Here is a 19140-nt window from a genome sequence, read left to right on the forward strand (position 1 = left end):
AGAAAGCCTTTCTCCTCACCCATCCCCACCTAATTTTTTTTCTTTCATCTATGGTCAGATTAGCAAGTCAGCACTGTCGATAAATAAACTAGAGAAGTTGTTTATTTTTATGTACTACTGAGAACAGTGTCGTCTTGTGGCCGTTCTCGTAGACTGTGTTGGTTTAACAAGCGTCCAACCCTTTTGTCTTGTTGTTTTTTGTCTTTCCTGCTCCCTGTCCCCTTGTTCCCACAGGCTGTGCGTTTGTCACATTTTCTACAAGGGCAATGGCACAGAATGCAATCAAAGCCATGCACCAGTCTCAGACCATGGAGGTACAGTACTGTATCATTTGCCCTTTCTTTGTTTTCTTTGTGCAAATGATTGCGAATGGTGAAGCCATGCTCTCCTGGACCAGATCAGACACATGACAATCACAGATTTAAACTTTTCACCGGCTCACTCTACCTCTCTCTGTGAAGCTTATTTTTCTTAATGACCTGAAAGCACCCGATAATGTTGCTGTGTGGTATCCAAATACAGCTCTTGATCCTGTTTTCAGTGGCATTCAGCAGAAAATCTGAATACTGCTCTTCAGTCATACTTAGAGTATATCTGAGGAGTAAATTACCTTTAATTTTAACACATATATCCCCAAAGAAAAAATCTTAGTTTCTTTTAAGTAGATTTTTAAGTCTTGTGGTTTGTGCTGCTCTGAGAAAATCTCAAGAGATTTAACCTGGCCACGCTGAGTTACCAGTGCATGTGTTTTTCTGCAAATAGAATCTCTTTTTAAGGTAATATAATTTCTCCTTTTTCATGTAGCCAATAAAAATGCTAATGGTGACAGAGCATATCAAAGTGTGGCACTTCCTGCAGAGCACCTGTCGTGGCTGGCCCCTCGCAAGCAACGCTCTTTATTTCCTCCCAAACTGCCTCTACGGCCTCGTATTTTATCCTGATGAGCAACACAAAACTTAAACCTGTTCACTTCATGTGAATACCGCTGCAGGCTAACAATCCGTTCGTTGGAGTGGTTAGCGAATGCCACGGCTTGTCTGGCAATCTCCAAACTTTTTTCAGTCTGTGATTTTTGTCATGGTCTTTCAGAATTTTGCACAAAAAAGCGCACAAGTATGAAGTCTTTACTTACTCTGGATCTTCTAGCTTATCACTGGAGAGTGCATGTTATACTGTATTATGTATACTGTATCTTCGTGTAGTGATGATTTTTCTCAGAGGTGGCATTGATGTTATGTGCACTTGTTTCTTTTTTTATTTCTTTTTTTCACCAGGACCTTTCGAAATTTTATTTTTTTTTTCTTTGCAATGCTCTAGTCTCCCAAAGCATGCTGGGTGCTAAGCAATCATTATTGCGTCATGTCGTTGAGCTGCTTTGTGTAACGAGCCAAGGGGGGACAGCAAGGGTGGGAGGGTGGAGAGAGGAGAAGAAGGAGAAGATAAAAATCAAGTGAGTGCATGAAAACGTCACTAACTGTTTCCTGTATACCACAAGTAATGGTATCGGCATTGCAAAGCTATTGTCTTTCCAAACATCACATTTGAATTTGGTTGAGCTTCTTTTATAATCGATGTGTTTTCTTTTCAGTGCAATGCATTTTTAGACCCTCAGTATACAGTTTTAGATGAGAAACTGCCAATGAGAGCAGAATAATTGAAATGATCTTTACTAGAAAACTGATGTTATACAACCTATGCGGTCTGACAGTACATTGTGAAAAAAATGCCACTATGAGTCTCTGAAATAATAATCGTAGTAATTTGTCTGCCATGCACTGCTCCATTAATTCAGATCTATATGTTTTGCTGGGTTTGATTCCGAGTTAAAAGGAAATGTTTATTGGTAATACTGTGTTTTACCTATATTTTCCATGTGTTTTAATGTATTTTTCTGTCTAGCAAAATGAATTTTACACAGCTCTACTTCAGAAGATGGTAAACTTAAAGAGATAATACCTCCCAGGCAAATTCTCCCACTCTTCTGTTGTATGCAGTACTCTAAAAGAGGCTGCGTTTCAATACTCCTGTTGACATTAGTTCTATAGGATAGTTACTCTTGAATCAAAATTCTTCTTAACACCTTTAGAAGCATCATCAGTGAGATTCCCAGATTGGCAAGGTGATTCTAAATATTTTGCATTTTGAACATATGGGTGTTTGTGTCCATTGAGTTTGGGCTGAGAGTCCCTTCTTGGAGTGCAGCAGTACATCCTCCAGCTCTGTGGGTGAGAGACTCAAAAGAGCCTGTACATCCTGTCTTGCCAACACAAGGAAAAATATGAAGGCCACACCAGCTGTTGGGAGGAAAATGGCACTAAATGGGATGGAGATACAGTGTCATTGAATGAGGAAGGGAAATTCAACTTATGCATGTGCTGGGAGCTTCCTCAAGATAGAAAATGAAAGAGCATAAACTAGAAACCATTCTTTAAGGAAAAAAATTTTGCTCACTTTCACAAACTTTTCTAGTAAAAAGTTAACTTAGGTTAGCTGTTGTTAAATCTAAACCCTCAGCCTGAGAGAGTAGTCCTTGGACACTTTTGTTTCACGTTTTTTGCAAACAAAAGTGGGCTGGGTGGACAATATGTAATACACAATTTCATTTCAACCCGATTACCTTAGAATTTTTTATCTGATTTTGTTATTTTCAGTTCTTTGGCATGCATCATTGACAAGATGAATTTTCAAAGTGGACTGAGAAAGAACAATGAGGATGTTAATGTCCAGATGAACACGTTATCCTAGAATAATGAATTCTCTCACTGCTCTGTCCACCTGACTTTCTGACCTGGTTAAATCAGCTTATTTTGAAAACATAATTTCTGCTCTAAGTTTTTGCTCTTCTATCTCATTTCTGTGGAGATTTTTTGTTTGTTTGTTTAAGGCGTTCAAATGCAGCACCAGTAGAAGACACTAATTTGTTATCATGGAGTAAATTTGATGCAACAATAACAACCCTTTCCTCATCTAGAGCCACTTACTACATATAATTTCAGTCTTCAGAATGTTTGCTCTCTTGAAAATGATGAAGTGATGAAATATAGAGCAGACAGTGGAAAAATGAATTATAGATTCATAAATTGCAGAAATATTGTTTTTATATAATTTACTGACATTTAAGCATTCATAAATTTGACGTCAGCTGTAGTGTTGAGTGCTGAGCTGCTGAACTGAAAACCGAAATAGCCACATAATACTTTTTCCTTTGAAATTAATTTCTATTTCTTTGGAAAATACCTAGGTAGAAGGCAGTAAGTTCTGGTTATTCTTAGCCCAGTGCTACCAAGCCTCATGTTAAATAGAAACGGCTTGCTTTTTTTATTAGCGAAACCAGAAAAATCTCTTTCACACCCTCCATGCCCCAGCTCCTTTTTCTTTCTTTTTTTTTTAAAGGGTCTTGTTTTTAATATTAGTATAAAAATCACTGGAGAGAGGTAATTGTGTAACAAGCTGACTCCTTCATAATCTTTATTTGATTGCTGGAGTGGTATGTAACTCCTTTCTTTCTCACTGAAATATTGAAAGACATTTTTACAATGAAACACAGAGAAAAGGAGTTGGAGGTGGAATAATAAATCACAAGTGATGATTTTCTAAGATAATTCTAAAGGAACAGTATTGATGGGAGATCTTCGTACAAGAGATTTTATTATTGTGGTTTATTTCATCATTTCGTCTGTTGATTGTGAATATTCTTATCGTTTGTCCTGGTGTGAGGTTCTTCAGAGAAAAGGTGCATGGGTGCTTTTTGTGAATAATAGAGGCCAGGAATTTTCTGAAGATGTTCACAGTGTTGTGAGAGCGGCCATGGGAAGAGTTAGGTTAAGTATAACCCCGCTCCCCATCTCACGCTATGCACTTTGGCTGAAGTGCTGCTGTGTTTTTTGGACTTGAGTCACCTTTCACTCCTACCATTGTGTTCAGATTGAAGTCAGACAAGAAATCAGTATAACAAAGCATGGCGGGTGGAGGGAAGTTATTCATTGGGTCCTATGGAGTTAGAAAACAATACGAAATGGATTGACAATTTCTGTGACTCACAAAATGCTTGAATTAATTTGAAGAACTGAATCATTACAGTATGTATTTTGCCCCCTCAATTTGGAAAAATGAAGACTTGAAAGGTTAAAATATGCAAACATATTTTTATATCTTAGCTGGGGAAAAAAATAGAGCAAGAACAACAGAGACATCTTTCCTATTCACGCGCCTTGTTCTCTCAGTGACTTTGCCCAGGAACCCCCAACCTGAACTCCAAGGGAAATATCCAGCTTACCTTAAAAGTCCATCTGGTCCATGATTTCCTGCTTCTTCTCAAGGGTCCCTCAGACATGGATGAGGAGCAGGCTGCAGACCAGATCTCTAGTTCTTCCTTACAGCCTCCCTATTTCCTAAGGTGTCTTTACAGCCCTCCCATATCATGTAACAAGAGGCTCATAGAAGCAGTAGAAGAAATGGTGGCCATCAGGAAAGCTCTGCTATCACCAGAACTAGTCACTTTTGGTCTGCATCCTGCCCTTTGTTCACATCTCAAGGGTGCTTTGACACAAAGCATGTCTGGGAGCAGATCACAGGTGGGTGAATTGTCCTAGCAGCATCGCCCTTTGTGCTCACTTAGGACTGGGGGTCCTTGGTATGCAAAGGACCAGTGACACACTGGTGATGGACACTGTAGTAAATTGGTGGCTCCCAGTCTGTTTACGTAGGCTACACAAGCCAGCTGCACCGAGCGTGACCGCGCAGCCAGCCCGTGGTAGCCAGGCGGTGTTGGCTGTGTGGTCCCTGGCAGCAGGGAGGTTGGACACCTCTCCCTTTGGCGATGCCTTGAAAACAGACTGCAGACAAAGCGCCGCGTCCGTCTCATCAGCTATGAAGCTTAATTAAAGAGGACTGGTACACTTCGCTGTCTCTGGCAGCAATTTTGATAGCTGGAAGGAAAAGAGAGCCTGAGGAAAGGTGCTTTATAAAAAGAACTGGGGAATCAATAATTTTTCCATAGCCTCTTTTCCTAAGAAGCTGAAAATCTCAGTCCTCAGTCCATGTGCCATTCACAACAAGAGGGTGAGCGATCGGGTCATGCTGTTGCCGGTGGCCCTATGGGACGTGGCCAAGCTCACGATGCGAGGGTGACTTGGTGTGATTTAACGCTCCTGTCTTTCCCAATCTGTCTAACCACAGGGCTGCTCTTCGCCAATCGTGGTGAAGTTTGCCGATACCCAAAAGGACAAGGAGCAGCGGCGTTTGCAGCAGCAGTTGGCACAGCAGATGCAACAGCTCAATACTGCCACTTGGGGAAACCTCACAGGACTTGGGGGACTCACACCACAATACCTAGCTGTAAGTTCATTTTGGAGGTGGTGGCTATGTTGTGCTGGATTTATTTTAGAACCGTGGTAAATCAGCTGTAGTAAACTCCCTGCAATAAATTGCCAAGTCCTCCAGGATACATCACATGTCTTCTTCTATATAAAAAACTCTGTATGTTCATCACATGGTCTAAAAATAAATAACAAGGAGTCGAATTTGAAGAAACGTTTCAAGATGTGTCAGTGCTGTCCAAGGCAAGCACTTAAAGTTTACTCATGCTGCAAAATAAAATTTGATTCTATTAGTTTTATTGTTCTTTTGAATGTCAGAGTCATTTTTTTATAGCTGGAATAAAATTTAAGTTCTTCCTTAGGGGAGGATGGATAGGCAGCTGAACACTGTATGGGCCGTATCTATATGGTGCAGCCTCTAAACTAGAATGTTCAGTCCTCTAATTTTCCACATTTTCATTTGGAAATGGCTTTCACTTTAATGCATTGCCCTGTCAATGCTAAACATGTGTGGTTCATACTACCTTGTAGAGAAAGTGAAGGTGGCAGGGGAAAGCAATTTGTTTCTCATAAATTTAAAATGATATTTTCCTCGGTCCGTTTGTAAGACGAGAAAGAGACCTTGTTGGAGAAATCTGAAATCCACAACCACGCGCCTTAGGTCACGCACAGCTGATAGGGAGCCTCTGCCTTTTGTGGCTCTGGAGATTGGGAGGTCTGGCTGAGCACATTTTGGATAACTTGGGGAGTTCCTGATGATTCCGAGTTAGACAAATAGATGTGTCCATGTATATGTACTGTGTATGCACAAATACATAATTTGTATGCATATGGTGCTTTGGTATAGTGATATAATTATAAACAGCAATTTACCTGGCAATTAAAAATATATATTAGTACTGAGGTAGGCTAATTAATACCGAGGTAGGCTAAATTGTTATGTACAAATACCAGTTTAATGAGTATCTGTGTGCTTGATTCATAGAGATAATAAAGAAAAAACTGAATTCAAGGGGGTGGGGGAGAATGGACCGTGATTGACAGAGATGAGTTATGGTAACTACTAGACTACAGAGGGTTGTAATTAGTCACGCTATGTTGGTTTAAATAGATTTAACACCTGGTTGTTAAAAAGAATAAATTGATTAATTGTTTTAAAGCAGCAATGTTATTGAGTTTCCCCTGTGTCTTCGTGTTTCTTAATAGAGATTAGACATTAATATGGATTTACAGCATTGACTCTAGGGATGTGATGTTCATTCCAACAATAGACAGAAGCAAGAGACTATATAAATGTAAAGGAAAGCATAAATACTCCAAATGTGAAACGATAGCTCATTTCAGTTTTATCTTCATTTGTTACATTAATGTCAGATAGATTGCTGTGTTGTGTTGTTAATTTGCAGCTCCTGCAGCAAGCAACTTCCTCCAGTAACTTGGGTGCCTTCAGCGGCATTCAGCAAATGGCCGGTAAGTTTAAAAACCATTTCAGTTTGCTCCAGCAAGGTTTTGTATTCCCAAGCTGTTGAATTCTGTACCTCTAATAATCACGTTGTCGGGGGCGGGGGGCGTGTTGTGTATTAAATGTGGCAGATGTATTGGCAGGGGACAGCTCGCGGTTCAACGTCAATAGAAACACTTTCTCCCCTCTTTCAGAAACTGAAATTAAACCCAGTGCTCCCAGGTTGTGCAAACAGTTTGTCTTGTGTTAGTCACCTGCCATTTGTCCAAAGTAACCAATTGTAAATTGCAGGAGAGCTCTTAGTCCCTGCAGCCGTATCCAACCCTATGAAAAGTGTCAGTAAAGCAACAGCAGGATTACATTCTAATTTCCAGTGAGATTTCTGTGTCCTGAAAAATCAAATTAATGGCAACCCTCAAACATTTTAATAATAGGTGGTGAGTAAAAACGTTCAGACCTTTTTAATGAAACCCAAGATTACAGGCCTACCTTCAGTATGAATTTTCAGGCTCCTTTTATAATCATGGAAAATTAACTGGGTGCCTTTTTGACTTTGGAACCCTAGTTGACAAGATTACACAACAGAAGCTTTTATGTAAAAGTATAATCTTTAGTCTGGGGGAAAAAAAAAGAAAGAAAGAAAAGGAAAAAAAATATCAAAGTGTGAGCAGATTTGAAAGCCAGCTAGTTGGAGGGTTTCTTAGTAATGAGCTGTGTGCCAGTAGTAACTGATGTGTAGTGATTAGCAAAAGGTCACTCCCACTGTGTGACCTATCATGCTGATACCCTAACTTAACATGATGCTAGAGAAGGCAGCATGTGCAGTAAATCAGAGCACAGATGCACATTATGCCTGCCGTGAGAAACTGTTAAAAAGCTTTTTTTCTTGTTAGAGGGGAAAAAAAAAAAAGGAAGCACAAAACCCCTAAATTGCTACATTAGTTTATTTTAATCATGAACCCACTGAATCAATGAAATACAACATTGTGCTTGCTTCATCGCCACAAAACAAGGGCTAAAATATTCAGAAGTCTTTATGAACACCATTTTCTCACTCTTCTTTTAATCCTGGTTTTCTGCTTCTGCTGATTCTGCTTTGAATGAATCCTGAAATACTTTAACAAGTATAGATATACCGCACCGTATAGCTGTACCCCACGGGTATTCTTTGCTCAATCGTTATATTATGCCATTATTGCAGTGACATCAGAGACTAATGTGAACCTGCTGTCTGACAATATAAATTGGCCTACAGATGACAATATCTCTGAATTATTCTCTCTTCCTCAGACCTGCTGGCAGTGCTTGCTGCTTCTATTATGTTACACTTGCAATCTAGCATTTTTTCATCAAAAAATGTATCTTAATATGATAAACAGAACAGAGCGGTTCAGTAACAGTTTTATACTTGGCAGTTTTGGAAGTGGCTTTGAGCTCAGAGATTGTGTTTAATGTTTTCATATTTGGTTAGGTCTACAAAATGAAAGAATTGAGACACCAAGGAAAAATAATGTGATATCCATTGCATTATGTGCACCTTAGAAGTTTCCTGTTGCCTGTTTCTCACTGTTATTGTAGATTCAGCTTTGTCTCCAAGAACTGTGTTGAAACTAAGAATTTTAGTCAAGTAATTTCTGGATAGGCTCTCAATCCAGGGTGTGATTTATTCTCTGAAAATCATACGATCTTAAGTCTAGTAGAAAATCATCTTAAGAAATCATAGTGGCACATCATTGTTACTTGAGGGATATGCCTTCTTGCCTACAGATGAGATTGCTAATGCTCTCATCTATGGGATAATTTAATGACTGACTGCCTCTACTAGAAAATATGTCTTTTTTATCTTATATTCACATTATCAGAACAGCTTGAAGTTTACTCCTTTCTTTCCCCAAAACACGTAACTCTTAAACCTTTATGTTCAAGGTCAAATTAGCGATATTAAATTTCTCTCCAAGCTGCAGCTCCACATGAAAGTGCCAAAGACTAAGCGCTATTTCATCATTAGGACTGAGAGTTCATGTCCTCTCCGCAGAAATCATGTGGTACTACGTTATGCTGTGCATCCAGCATTAAAGATTCATTTATTATGTTTTCTGAAATGAATAGAAAATACTCCTGTATCTGCAGCAAGACCTCGTATTACCTGCTGAAGCCATCCTTGAATGTTTGTAAAGGCCCGGAGTTTTTTAACTTAAGCTATATATTTTACAAAAATGAATTTAATATGTATTTCCATATTGCATATAGCCTGCCTGTTAATGAAATATTTCAAGGTGAGGAATAAACTCTAGACAAAACTGAGTAAGATGCTAAAGAAGACCTGTCATTGCAGCTTGCAAGCTCTTTGAACTTTGAATTTGAGGGGTCCAACTTTTATCTTTGAAGTCAATGGGTGTCCTTACCACTGAATTCAGACACTAAAAGTTTGATCAAAAGCCGCGTGAGCCATTGAAATTTCACTCTTACTTACACGTCAGGGCTCTAGCACCTCTTTTGTGCTTAAGTCTCAATGAAGTCACGGTTTGCTAAATTAGGGCTTTAATTACAGCCACCCCCTTGTCTGAAAATAGGGACATTTGGATCTGCAAGTATTGATTTGTAGTGCTAAAGCCCATGTTGTCTCTGTTCGGAGCAAAAAGCGCACAGTACATACTCTGCTGCGCATGTGAAGAAATGTTGGCCATGCAGTCCTCAGCCATATTATTTCTTAAATCAAAGCAATTTTCTTTGCTAGCAGAGCAAAGACACTGATCTTCAGTGTGAAGTTTTAAATTCCCTTTCCCTAGTGTCATGCCTCAGTCTGGTTAAAGTAGTTTTTGTGTGGCAAAAGCAGGGATTCTTTGGTTTTGTTGAAGAGAATGGGGTTTTTAGGCACTTCTGCTTGAAGAGAATTGGAGTTTGTTCGTTTGTTTTTTTGGGAGCTGGGGATCCAATCCAAAGAAAAATAGAGATTTTTCTCAAGAACTCACTAATGTGCAGACATTAAGCACACTGAGCACCAGCTCCAAAAGTGAATGCTGTTTTACTGTAGCAGCCCACTGGCGCTACTGCGTGTTCAGTATTGCCTTTGCCCCATGTTCATAAACCATGCACAAAGTCCAAGCAAATCATGAAACTAGCTCACTTAAAATTTGTGAAATATGAACATTTGAGAGACAAAAAGTAGTAGTTTGCCACTTAGCTTTCCAAGCTTTAAAGTCCCACACTTGGTTCTCTAGTTTATATATTCTCATTTTCATTGAAAAATGAGATTTTCATTGAATTGTTTTATTTCCGTAGCCAAGCCGAAGAAAACAGTGTAACATGAACAGACTCATCATAAAATTCGGAGAGTTGGCAATGCTGCCTTTGGTATTATAGTAATCTCCTGGTCTTGATTGCAGGAGCTAACTCTGCCTTGCCAAACTTGGCTTTGGCTTCGCTGTCCTTTGTAAAACATGCAAGCACATACCATCATCAAGTGTATATTTTACAGTGAGCACTTCCTCACTTTTCCTCCCCTCCTCTGCTATCTGCTAATGCTAATTTAAAGGCAACGTTTCTCTTATGTGCCTCTCAAGCCTCAGAGTCTAGCCTGTGCTTTGTCTTTGGGGAAGGCTAATAATGCAGATGAATCACATTATGTGATTTGATTGTCTTACTTTAAAAAGACAATGCAAGCTACATTAAGCACCAGCGACCTTGCAAGCAAAAAAGATTCCTCCTTCAAATGTGTACAAATTACATGGAAAGCTCAGTTCAAAGGAGATAGATGTCGCTTGAATGTTTGTGTTGAATTTGGCTGGCGCTGGATCGGATCCTAGAAGCTGCAGTTATTTAAGCCAACCTGCCTGTTTAAGAAAAACCCGGAAAGTGCTATACAGACAATAAACAGGGAGGGTTTGTATTACATAGGGCAACTGTAGAAAATTGAAATATTCAAAAAGATGAGTTCTAGGAAGATTTTCTATTGTCTGTTAATGTAAAACGTTTTCATAGAATCATAGAATCATAGAATCGTTAGGGCTGGAAGGGACCTTCAAAGGTCATCTAGTCCAACCCCCCTGCAAGGAAAATAGAATCATAGAAAATAGTTTTGGCAGGAATTCACTCGTGCAGAAGTATATTCTATATGTGTGACCATTCAGGACACATAAACATGTGCATTACTTGTAAGAGACACAAAAAGACTGTTAATTTCATTGAACAGACAATGTATTTTGCTCTCTGAACTCACACAGGAGGAGAAACCATGCTTTTAGCTTTTCTTGCTTTGGTTTTCAGATCCCTAAACCCTCCACAGCTGGGACTTTTTGTGTTTTTCCAATGTATGTTTTTTTCCCAGTCCTTTCCAAACTCTCTCACAGTTTGGTTGCATTTTGGGTTGAACTTCTGGCCCTTTCTGAGCCCTGTTCAATCCATTTCACCCTTCTTCTGTTACCCAAGCCAGATTTCCTCCTGTTGCAGAGTCTGTAGGAGCAGATGGGTGAGAGAAACTCTGCGAGGTTCTGCTTTCTGAATATTTTCCTCTAATTGTTGGATTGGCTCGGTGGATCTGGAGGGACCAGTTGGAAGCCAGGACCATCTGCACAAAAGCTCTATACTTTTGCATTGGCCCAAGGATCCTTTATATCCTCTGACTCTTTGGTGGCTCCATTCCAGCAGAGCCATACTGAAGGAGGATTTCTCCTGCTATGACCTCTTTAGGGATATCATATTAAAAGTAAAGGTCACAGAGAAACTGTTTCCAGCTCAAGGGAGATAGCTGTTTCTTAAAGATAACTACCAGTTTTGAAAATGATGACCTCGGGGACTGAAAACACTGAGCTTTTTTTTGTAACAATAATTCCATTGAAAGTCCTACTTAATTGAACACATACAATTATCTTGCTTTTTCTTTTTTTAAGCTAATAAATTAAACAACTCTGTCTGGCATTTTTTGGAGAGGCAGAGTTTGGTGAGGCTGGTCTCAATCCACGCATCACTCCTGCTCACAGGAGGAGGAGAGGCACCTTGAGAGGAAACCAAATGCCCAGCAGTTTACAAGACGTGCTTATACTGGTGGTAAAATTTGTGTGATGTGGAAGTTTGGCCGAGTCTGGGCACAAGATCAGTCCCTCTGTGGGTGGAATGCATCCCACTGAACCTGATCAGTCTGGAAATCAGGTGTCCAGTCTCCCTGTGATGTCCCGGGCTGTAATTCATCCTACCAAGGGCTGGGGTTAATCTCTCTATTTTAGGATCGGATGAATCATCCTCTCGCTCTCTCTCCTTTGACTATAGCAAGAATCTGGGCAAGTAACTTTCGTTCGGATAAAGTTAGACCAGATGAATCTTTCCCACTAGGACTGGGGAGGTTTCGACTGAGAAAACCATATTTCTTGCCAGGAATTTGTTTAGAACACGCATAATGAAATTAAATAAATTGAAAATGTGCTGAAATCCTACATGAGGCAACTAGTAACTGTAACTTTCAGTTGGATTTAAACATGTACTCTTAAAAACAGGGCAGAATCAAATGTGGACTTAAAAGTTGTTTTAAGGGCTTTGATGAATCAAACACTTAAGTGGTCGCGTTACCTTAAGCACTGTTCAGATAAGCAGCTTTTCTAAAGGTAGGCACAGAGTATATACAGTTTGATGGAGATAGCGCTCAGGTCTCCTGTCTGTTTTGATTCTTAAACTATTGCTGGAATAACATCACACTCTTTCAGACACCGGCTGTGAAGCCTTTACCCCCATTTTTAACATCAGCCTCCAGAATGGCTGATGCCAGTGTTAGCAAATAGTTGATTTTTGGACTGGAGAGGAAAAATTTTGCCTTAATCCACAGTTTTTAAGACGCAGTCAGGATTTAATTCAGAAGGAAGAAATCCTAATAACTTGGAAGGATAAAATGTCCAAAGAAAAGGAAGTCAGGTTAGTGGGAACTGCTTATGAGCTATCCAGATTTGGCTCTGATAATCACCACTGACTTTGAAATTCTCCGTATGTATATTATCACTGACACGTAGCCAGTGCCTTCCTTCATAAGGAATTTGTTCAGAAAGCATATCTCAACTATTTCTTAATATGATTTTATTACGGTTTTGGAAACCCAAGAGCTGATGAGGCCTGAGAGGTCTTCAGGAACGGCTCATGACTCTGTTGCACCTTCTACAAATACCCGGTAATTCCGAATTTACGGTTATCACAGGAGAAAAGCTGTGGTGACTGAAATGAGGCAAATTGCTTCATTATATGAAAGTTTGCAACGGAGGCAGCACAAGAAGTTGTAAAATGTAAATCCCGTGCTCTCAGATTTCCCCACGTTTTCACAGAACTGCATCTGTGACTGTGCAGCACTACAAAAATTTCCTGCGAATGTGCTAATAGGCCTTATGAGAATGTTCTATCACCACCCATCTGTCACTTTTTAACAGGCCTGATTGGCAAGCACTTGTAACAACTGACATCTGTTCTCGCTTATTGATATGGAGATTTATGGTAATTGCCGTGAACAATAAGACACAAAATTACCTAAGGTGAACATTAAATTAAATTTTCATGCCCCTATCCTTATAAATAATTTTTTTTTAAATCTTAAGTTTCAAGCAAGGCATACTGTGCATCTGTTTTGTACATAATTTAATTGTTTTTTTAATCTGCCAAATAACAAAATGAAAGTTGCATTTCCTTGCAATCTTGAATATTTGCCAAGCTGATAGCTCGTTGGTAAATACATGTTATTAAAAATGGAATCAAACTGTATTGTGATTCTGTTTTTTTTTAATCATTTCCCTTTAATTCCCAACATCGTCTCCATCATGAAGATCAAGAGTTATTCCTTACCCAGAACTGTTTTTTTTCCCCTAAAGGAGGATTTTCATTTTTCATGTGCAGCTCTGCCTATGAGGCTGTTCTTCAGCATTAAGCAATTTGCATTTCTTCAGAGAGAGGTGCATTTGCTGAGTGAGCAGCACTTTCAAATAAAAACGATCTCCTGATTTGCGGTCCAGCTCTGTTGCGGGATTTGGGACTGTTTTGAAAAAGCGGGAGGATGTGAAATGTGTGAAGACAGTGTGTGAAAGGGGAGAGAATGAGAGAGCAGATTAGTCCCACAGAACTATAGGTTGGCTGAAGTTCAATTGAACCAAAAATCCCCATTGGAAAGCAAAGTACTTTCTGGGTCTGAGACTTGAGAGCATTTGGTTTCCTCCTCCAAGTTTGTCCTAGCAAGTGAGATGCTGACGCACTTGACAAGTTGATGGGAGACACCAATAAGGAGAGAGCAGAGATGGTAAAATGCCTGGGGAATGTGAAACAGTGATGACAGGAATTATTTTTTATATGTTTGAACAGACAGACGATCCTACAGAGGATGCATATTAAATGATAAACCTGTTGACACAATCAGCTCTAGACCATGCTGGATGATGGTGTGTGCCACGAGCCCTTGCTGACCGTCACGTTTGGGTGCTCAATTCAACGGGGCTCTTTGCTGTCCTTTTACATGTGTGTGTGACAACAGCCAGCAGTCTTTTTTCCTGAAAGCACTGAAGCTGACACCCTATAACATCTGCAGAGCTGGTTTGTGGCCAGTGTCTTTTAGTCACCTCTAAAGTAAAGCAGACTGGGTGGGGAGACGACTTCGTCACTGCCTAGCTCTTCTTTCTTCATATTTTGTTGGTGTTGAAACTCTTTCGTCAAGTCGATGGGTTCCTCTTGGGCTTCCACAGGAAATGTCCCACTATTAAAAAAATATGTTTGTGGGATGAGGCAGTGCTGGTGTTTGTTTTGCATCCACACAGGCGCAACCGTGGTTTGTGTGCCCAGAGAGAGCAGCTGTTTGTTCCGCTGCCTGTTGACCTTGTCTTACCTGCTGTACTTTTCCTTGAGTGCTGTACAGTGCGTGTTTGCTGCCTTCCAGCTTCACAGCTCTGTGTGCTCAGAGCCTTCTGCAGCCTTGCATGCATGGGTAAAGCTGTGCACATGGAAAAAGCAATATTAAATTGCTTCAAAATCCATTTACATCTAAACTGAGGTTTGGAGAAAAGTCCGTGCATTTTCCAGAAGCAGGTGGGCTTTATCTAGGTGAAGCTGTTTTACAGTCTCTCCTCTAGTACTGTTCTGTATTTGTTCACTATTATTTAATCCTGCCATGTGTGGTGTTTTAAAGTCCAAAGTGGAAACCTCCCCACAGAAGAAACACGACCTGAATATGACTGATCCTTCTGATGAGTAATTAACCAGTGGGTAACAAAAAACCATGCTGCCATGGTGGAGAGCAACGCACTGCTTTCCCAAATCTCTGTTATGGAATGGCACAAAATATGGCCTCAGTGAAGACCAGCAATGTTTGCTGGACGTTCTTTGCTGAATTATTTATACTTCTTATGAAAAAGGAAGGTAAATGATATTTGAGGACCAAATATTAATCCAGGATGAAAATGGATTCCATGTCTCATTTTGAAAACCACCGTTGCTTTGTTTGCAAAGAGCCTAACCCCAGCTTATGTCTTCTCCATCCCTAAAATCTTGTTTGAAATAATCTGCAGAATCCCACTATTGAAGAAAGAGGATTTTTTAATGGAAAAAAAAAATTTACACCTGAGGCAAGGAAGTAGGTCAACTGAGTGCATCAAAATGATGCTTGCATCTCTGAATGTCAATCTGAATTGTAATTTTTGACTGAGAAGTTCTCAATTTAAACCAGAAACAGGATTTGAAAATTGTTACAAATTTCCTTACCATCTCTGGTTTCAGAAATTTATTTGTTTGATGCTGCTTCCAGAACTTAGTTTTAGACTGATAGTAAAAATGAAAGGGTTTTTAAATATTTAGTCAACTTTCCCTGCTTTGGAAGATGATTTTGTTCAAGATTTGAGATGTTTTAAGCAGTTTTATTCTATTCCTTGGATATCTAATATCTAATTCTTTAATATTTGTAAAGTGTCTGTGTAATTAAGGTATAGTTTTGCCATTTTGGAGTTATCTTTGTGGTTTAAGCACTTAAATTTTGTGAGAGGTGGTTTAGAAGACTGACCAAATTGTAACAATGACCCGTAATCGCTTTATTTAGTAGTTACACCTAATTGTCTAGGTTAATAATGACTTGTGGGTAGGATAGCTTTAGTGAGCCGTGCAAAATAGGTTGAGTTGGCAGGGTTTGAGAAAAGCCATATTTTTTAAGATGGTCATTAGCCTCCAAAAGAAACCTGAAAGAGCTTTTTTGGTCACGTAATTCCTCCAAGTGTGTTGTGCAGATTCCACACTACCAAGTGGCAGATCTTGGATCAACTAAAACCTTACTCCTAATGTTGTCATTGTGTCACATTTTTAAAAGCACTGACAGCTGAGCTGACTTTGGGCATTTGATTAAGGCACAGAAGTTAGAACCTCAGCCAAGTTAGGTGCTCACCTGAGACCTGACCTGCCTGTTGGAACATGCTATATTTAAATTTGGAGGTTTATTCACAAACAGATGCTTGTATCGAGGGTCACTTCACAGTTCCTAATGCTGGGACAGTAAGAATACCTCTTCACGGGGCTCGTTGATTGTGCCAGCCTGAGAGTGCAACACAGGCATTTGAAAGTAATATCACTCTCCATTATTGCAGGAATTCTCAATTCCTAGAAAATACCTCTTCATCATTAAATTTTTTTTCTTCTCAAACATACTTGCAAAGTATTATATTTAACCTCCTTTTTTGTGTGTGTTCTTCAAGAAAAGTTCCCCTGGTTTGAGAAACAAAGTGTCTCTTATTAGACAAACTAACATTCAGAAAAAAATTGGACAAGTTTCCAGGCACTCAAGCTTTTCTTTGGGGGTTCCCCAAAACTCATGCAGTCTTCCCACCTCTATCACTTGGTCTAAAAAAAGTGTTGTTCTTCCTACCAGCTAACCTTTTGTGTGTGCTTATGTTATCAAGACTACAATAACATAATAAAGCGCTTTTAGTATTTCAGTTTTATGCACTTTATCTAGTCTGTTGAGGGCTCAAGCAGCATGGACAGATCTCTCTCATGTGTTGAAACCAAAATACATGATCTCACTGCCATCCAAACAATCTCTCTCATGTCCATATGTAGTCACTCAGTCTGAACATCGCCCCTGTGGATGATTGTATCTTATCCAGAGGATTCTGAGAAGGATCCAGTCTGGTTAACACTAGCACCTAACTTGTGCCTGCATTTTAGTCTGTTAGTGAAGCAGTTCACCTTAGAGTAAGTGCCTAAGTACTTTGTCTAGTCCAAGGTAAAAGTTAGGTACTTTTGAAGGCCTCTGGAGAGGCAGACTCCTGTCCCTCTGATGAATGTCATTTGCTGTTCCTTAATAATCTTGTTTTCAGTTTCACATGAATTCTATTTATTGTTTGTCCCTTTTTATTTGCCATCTAAATTAAAGCCTTTGCTATTTAAATGCATCTATTTCTTGAAGGTCCTTATTGAAATGCAGGTATATCTCCCCCACATCTTCTAAAATAATGAAGTGACAGATGACTGCGTAGATTTGATATCACAGTCCAGAGCTTATGGCCTGAAAGTCCCTACCTCAGTGATGGCTCTGTGATCAGACTGATACTAATTGAATGTTCTTAGTTCATATGTGGTTGTAGAAATGAGCCATCACAAGGAAAATCAGCACAATTATTGGCTACGGCACAGCGCAGCCTTAGTAGGTACGTTCAGAGGAGACACAGGAAACAAATTTTATTCATCCCAATTATATGACCCTGTCCTGAATGTGTTTTAAACCTTAGTTATCTTCTTTACACCTCCTGTTGTGTCAGGAAATAGTATTGCCCCCGGGCTTCACACAGAATTTAAATGACTTTTAATTCTACACTTCCCTGATAGAAGAGGCACAAACCAGGTTTTGTTTTCCTGAACTATAGGTAGATGCTTTTGCTGTATTCTCTCAACTCCAAGGTAGAGAGGTGAGAGATGCTATTCAGGGACTGTAAGAAGTGGTTCCCAGATTATAGGTGTCTTGGTGGTGAAAATAAGAATTGAATCTCTTGGCAAGGTAGATCCCAAGCTCCATGTCAATTGAAAATATGTGTGGGGTTTTTTTATTGCATGTTTTAATTCAACCTGTTGCTTCTCCACACAGGCATGAACGCTTTACAATTACAGAATTTGGCAACTTTAGCAGCCGCAGCAGCCGCCGCCCAAACCTCAGCTACCACCACCAATGCAAATCCTCTCTCCACAACGACTGGTGCTCTGGGAGCCCTCACAAGTCCTGGTAAGAGCAGAATGCTTGCTTTCAAAATACAAACATAAGAGTAAGTGAGAAGATGATAGTTGAAACTGTGATTCCAGGTTGTATCTAAGTGCTGTGCTCATATAAATTCTGAAAACTTTTTAATAGCTGAATACATTTTTGATGCTGTTATTTTTAAGCAAATAACTAATTTTTCAAGTGGTCCAATGTGAGCATGTTCACCTTTCCAGACTCATTTCAGGGGCCATTAAAGCCTAACTGACCCATTTTACAAAACTACATGAAAATTAGGGTTGCATGAGAAGCTTAAGCTAAATTGTACTTTTCAGAAAGAATTCAGAACATGAGCCAATCCTTCCCATCATGCCAAAAGATCAGCTGAGGTGGTTCTTTTTAATCCTGGAGAGACTGATCTTTGATTCCCAGCACATCATGCACGTATCACCTTCACTCATCATGAATTTTCGTGAAGTTCTTCTCTCTTTTTTCCTTCTCTTTTTCTTGCTGTAGACTCAGTTGAGCTTTCTTCTGGTCCTAACTGAGAATACAGTTACAGAAGTGATATGAGATGCACAAGGAATACACAGCCAGATTCTGACTTCATTGCACTAAGCAGAAGACAGATTTATGGGGGAATAAGGGACAGGATAAGAGGTGATGGTGCCTCCATGACCACCATGTAGACTTTCAGCCATGCATGTCCTATGTTTGCAAAACCTTGAGAGAAATCAGGCCAAATCCAGAGTTCAGTAACACTTCAGTATTTCCAGAATCCACAGAGAGAGATGTTGATTCAGTGTAGTTACTCTGGATTTACAGTGATGTAGCTGAGTCAAGAATCTGGCCGCTTATCTTTACATAAAGGCTTCAGGGTGTAATTATTTGCATCATGAAGTGTGTTTATTGCTGTTCTAAAAAACATTCATATTATTTTAGACACCACTAAAGAACATTTGTGTTTAATCTTGTTTAAGTGTGTATTTATTCCCCATGAAAAAGTAATTCATGGCAGACGGTTTGAGCGCATCAGTAAGGAAAACAGTCTTCACTGCACAATAGAGCTGGGAGCGAGTGTGGTGCCGGGTGGTAAAGCTGGCCAACACTTCCCGTTATATTACAGTTTTATTGTTTGTTTGGAGGAGAGGTTAAATGGAAGGCAGCTTGGCTAC

The 19140-nt window shown here is 39.6% G+C and overlaps 1 protein-coding gene across 8 annotated transcripts in view; it reads left to right on the forward strand.

Moving 5' to 3' along the window:
* Positions 1-19140, forward strand: part of CELF2 (CUGBP Elav-like family member 2) — a 273325-nt gene that overhangs the window by 219294 nt on the left and 34891 nt on the right. For all 8 annotated transcript variants that reach the window (XM_086609776.1, XM_086609779.1, XM_086609778.1 and 5 more), the window contains 4 exons: positions 235-314; positions 5179-5337; positions 6725-6788; positions 17858-17992. In XM_086609776.1, the coding sequence (XP_086465902.1) occupies positions 235-314; positions 5179-5337; positions 6725-6788; positions 17858-17992 (438 nt within the window). The remainder of the gene's footprint in view (positions 1-234; positions 315-5178; positions 5338-6724; positions 6789-17857; positions 17993-19140) is intronic.

The sequence above is a fragment of the Tauraco erythrolophus genome, chromosome 4 (assembly GCF_009769465.1).
Source record: "Tauraco erythrolophus isolate bTauEry1 chromosome 4, bTauEry1.pri, whole genome shotgun sequence".
Lineage (NCBI taxonomy): Eukaryota > Metazoa > Chordata > Aves > Musophagiformes > Musophagidae > Tauraco > Tauraco erythrolophus.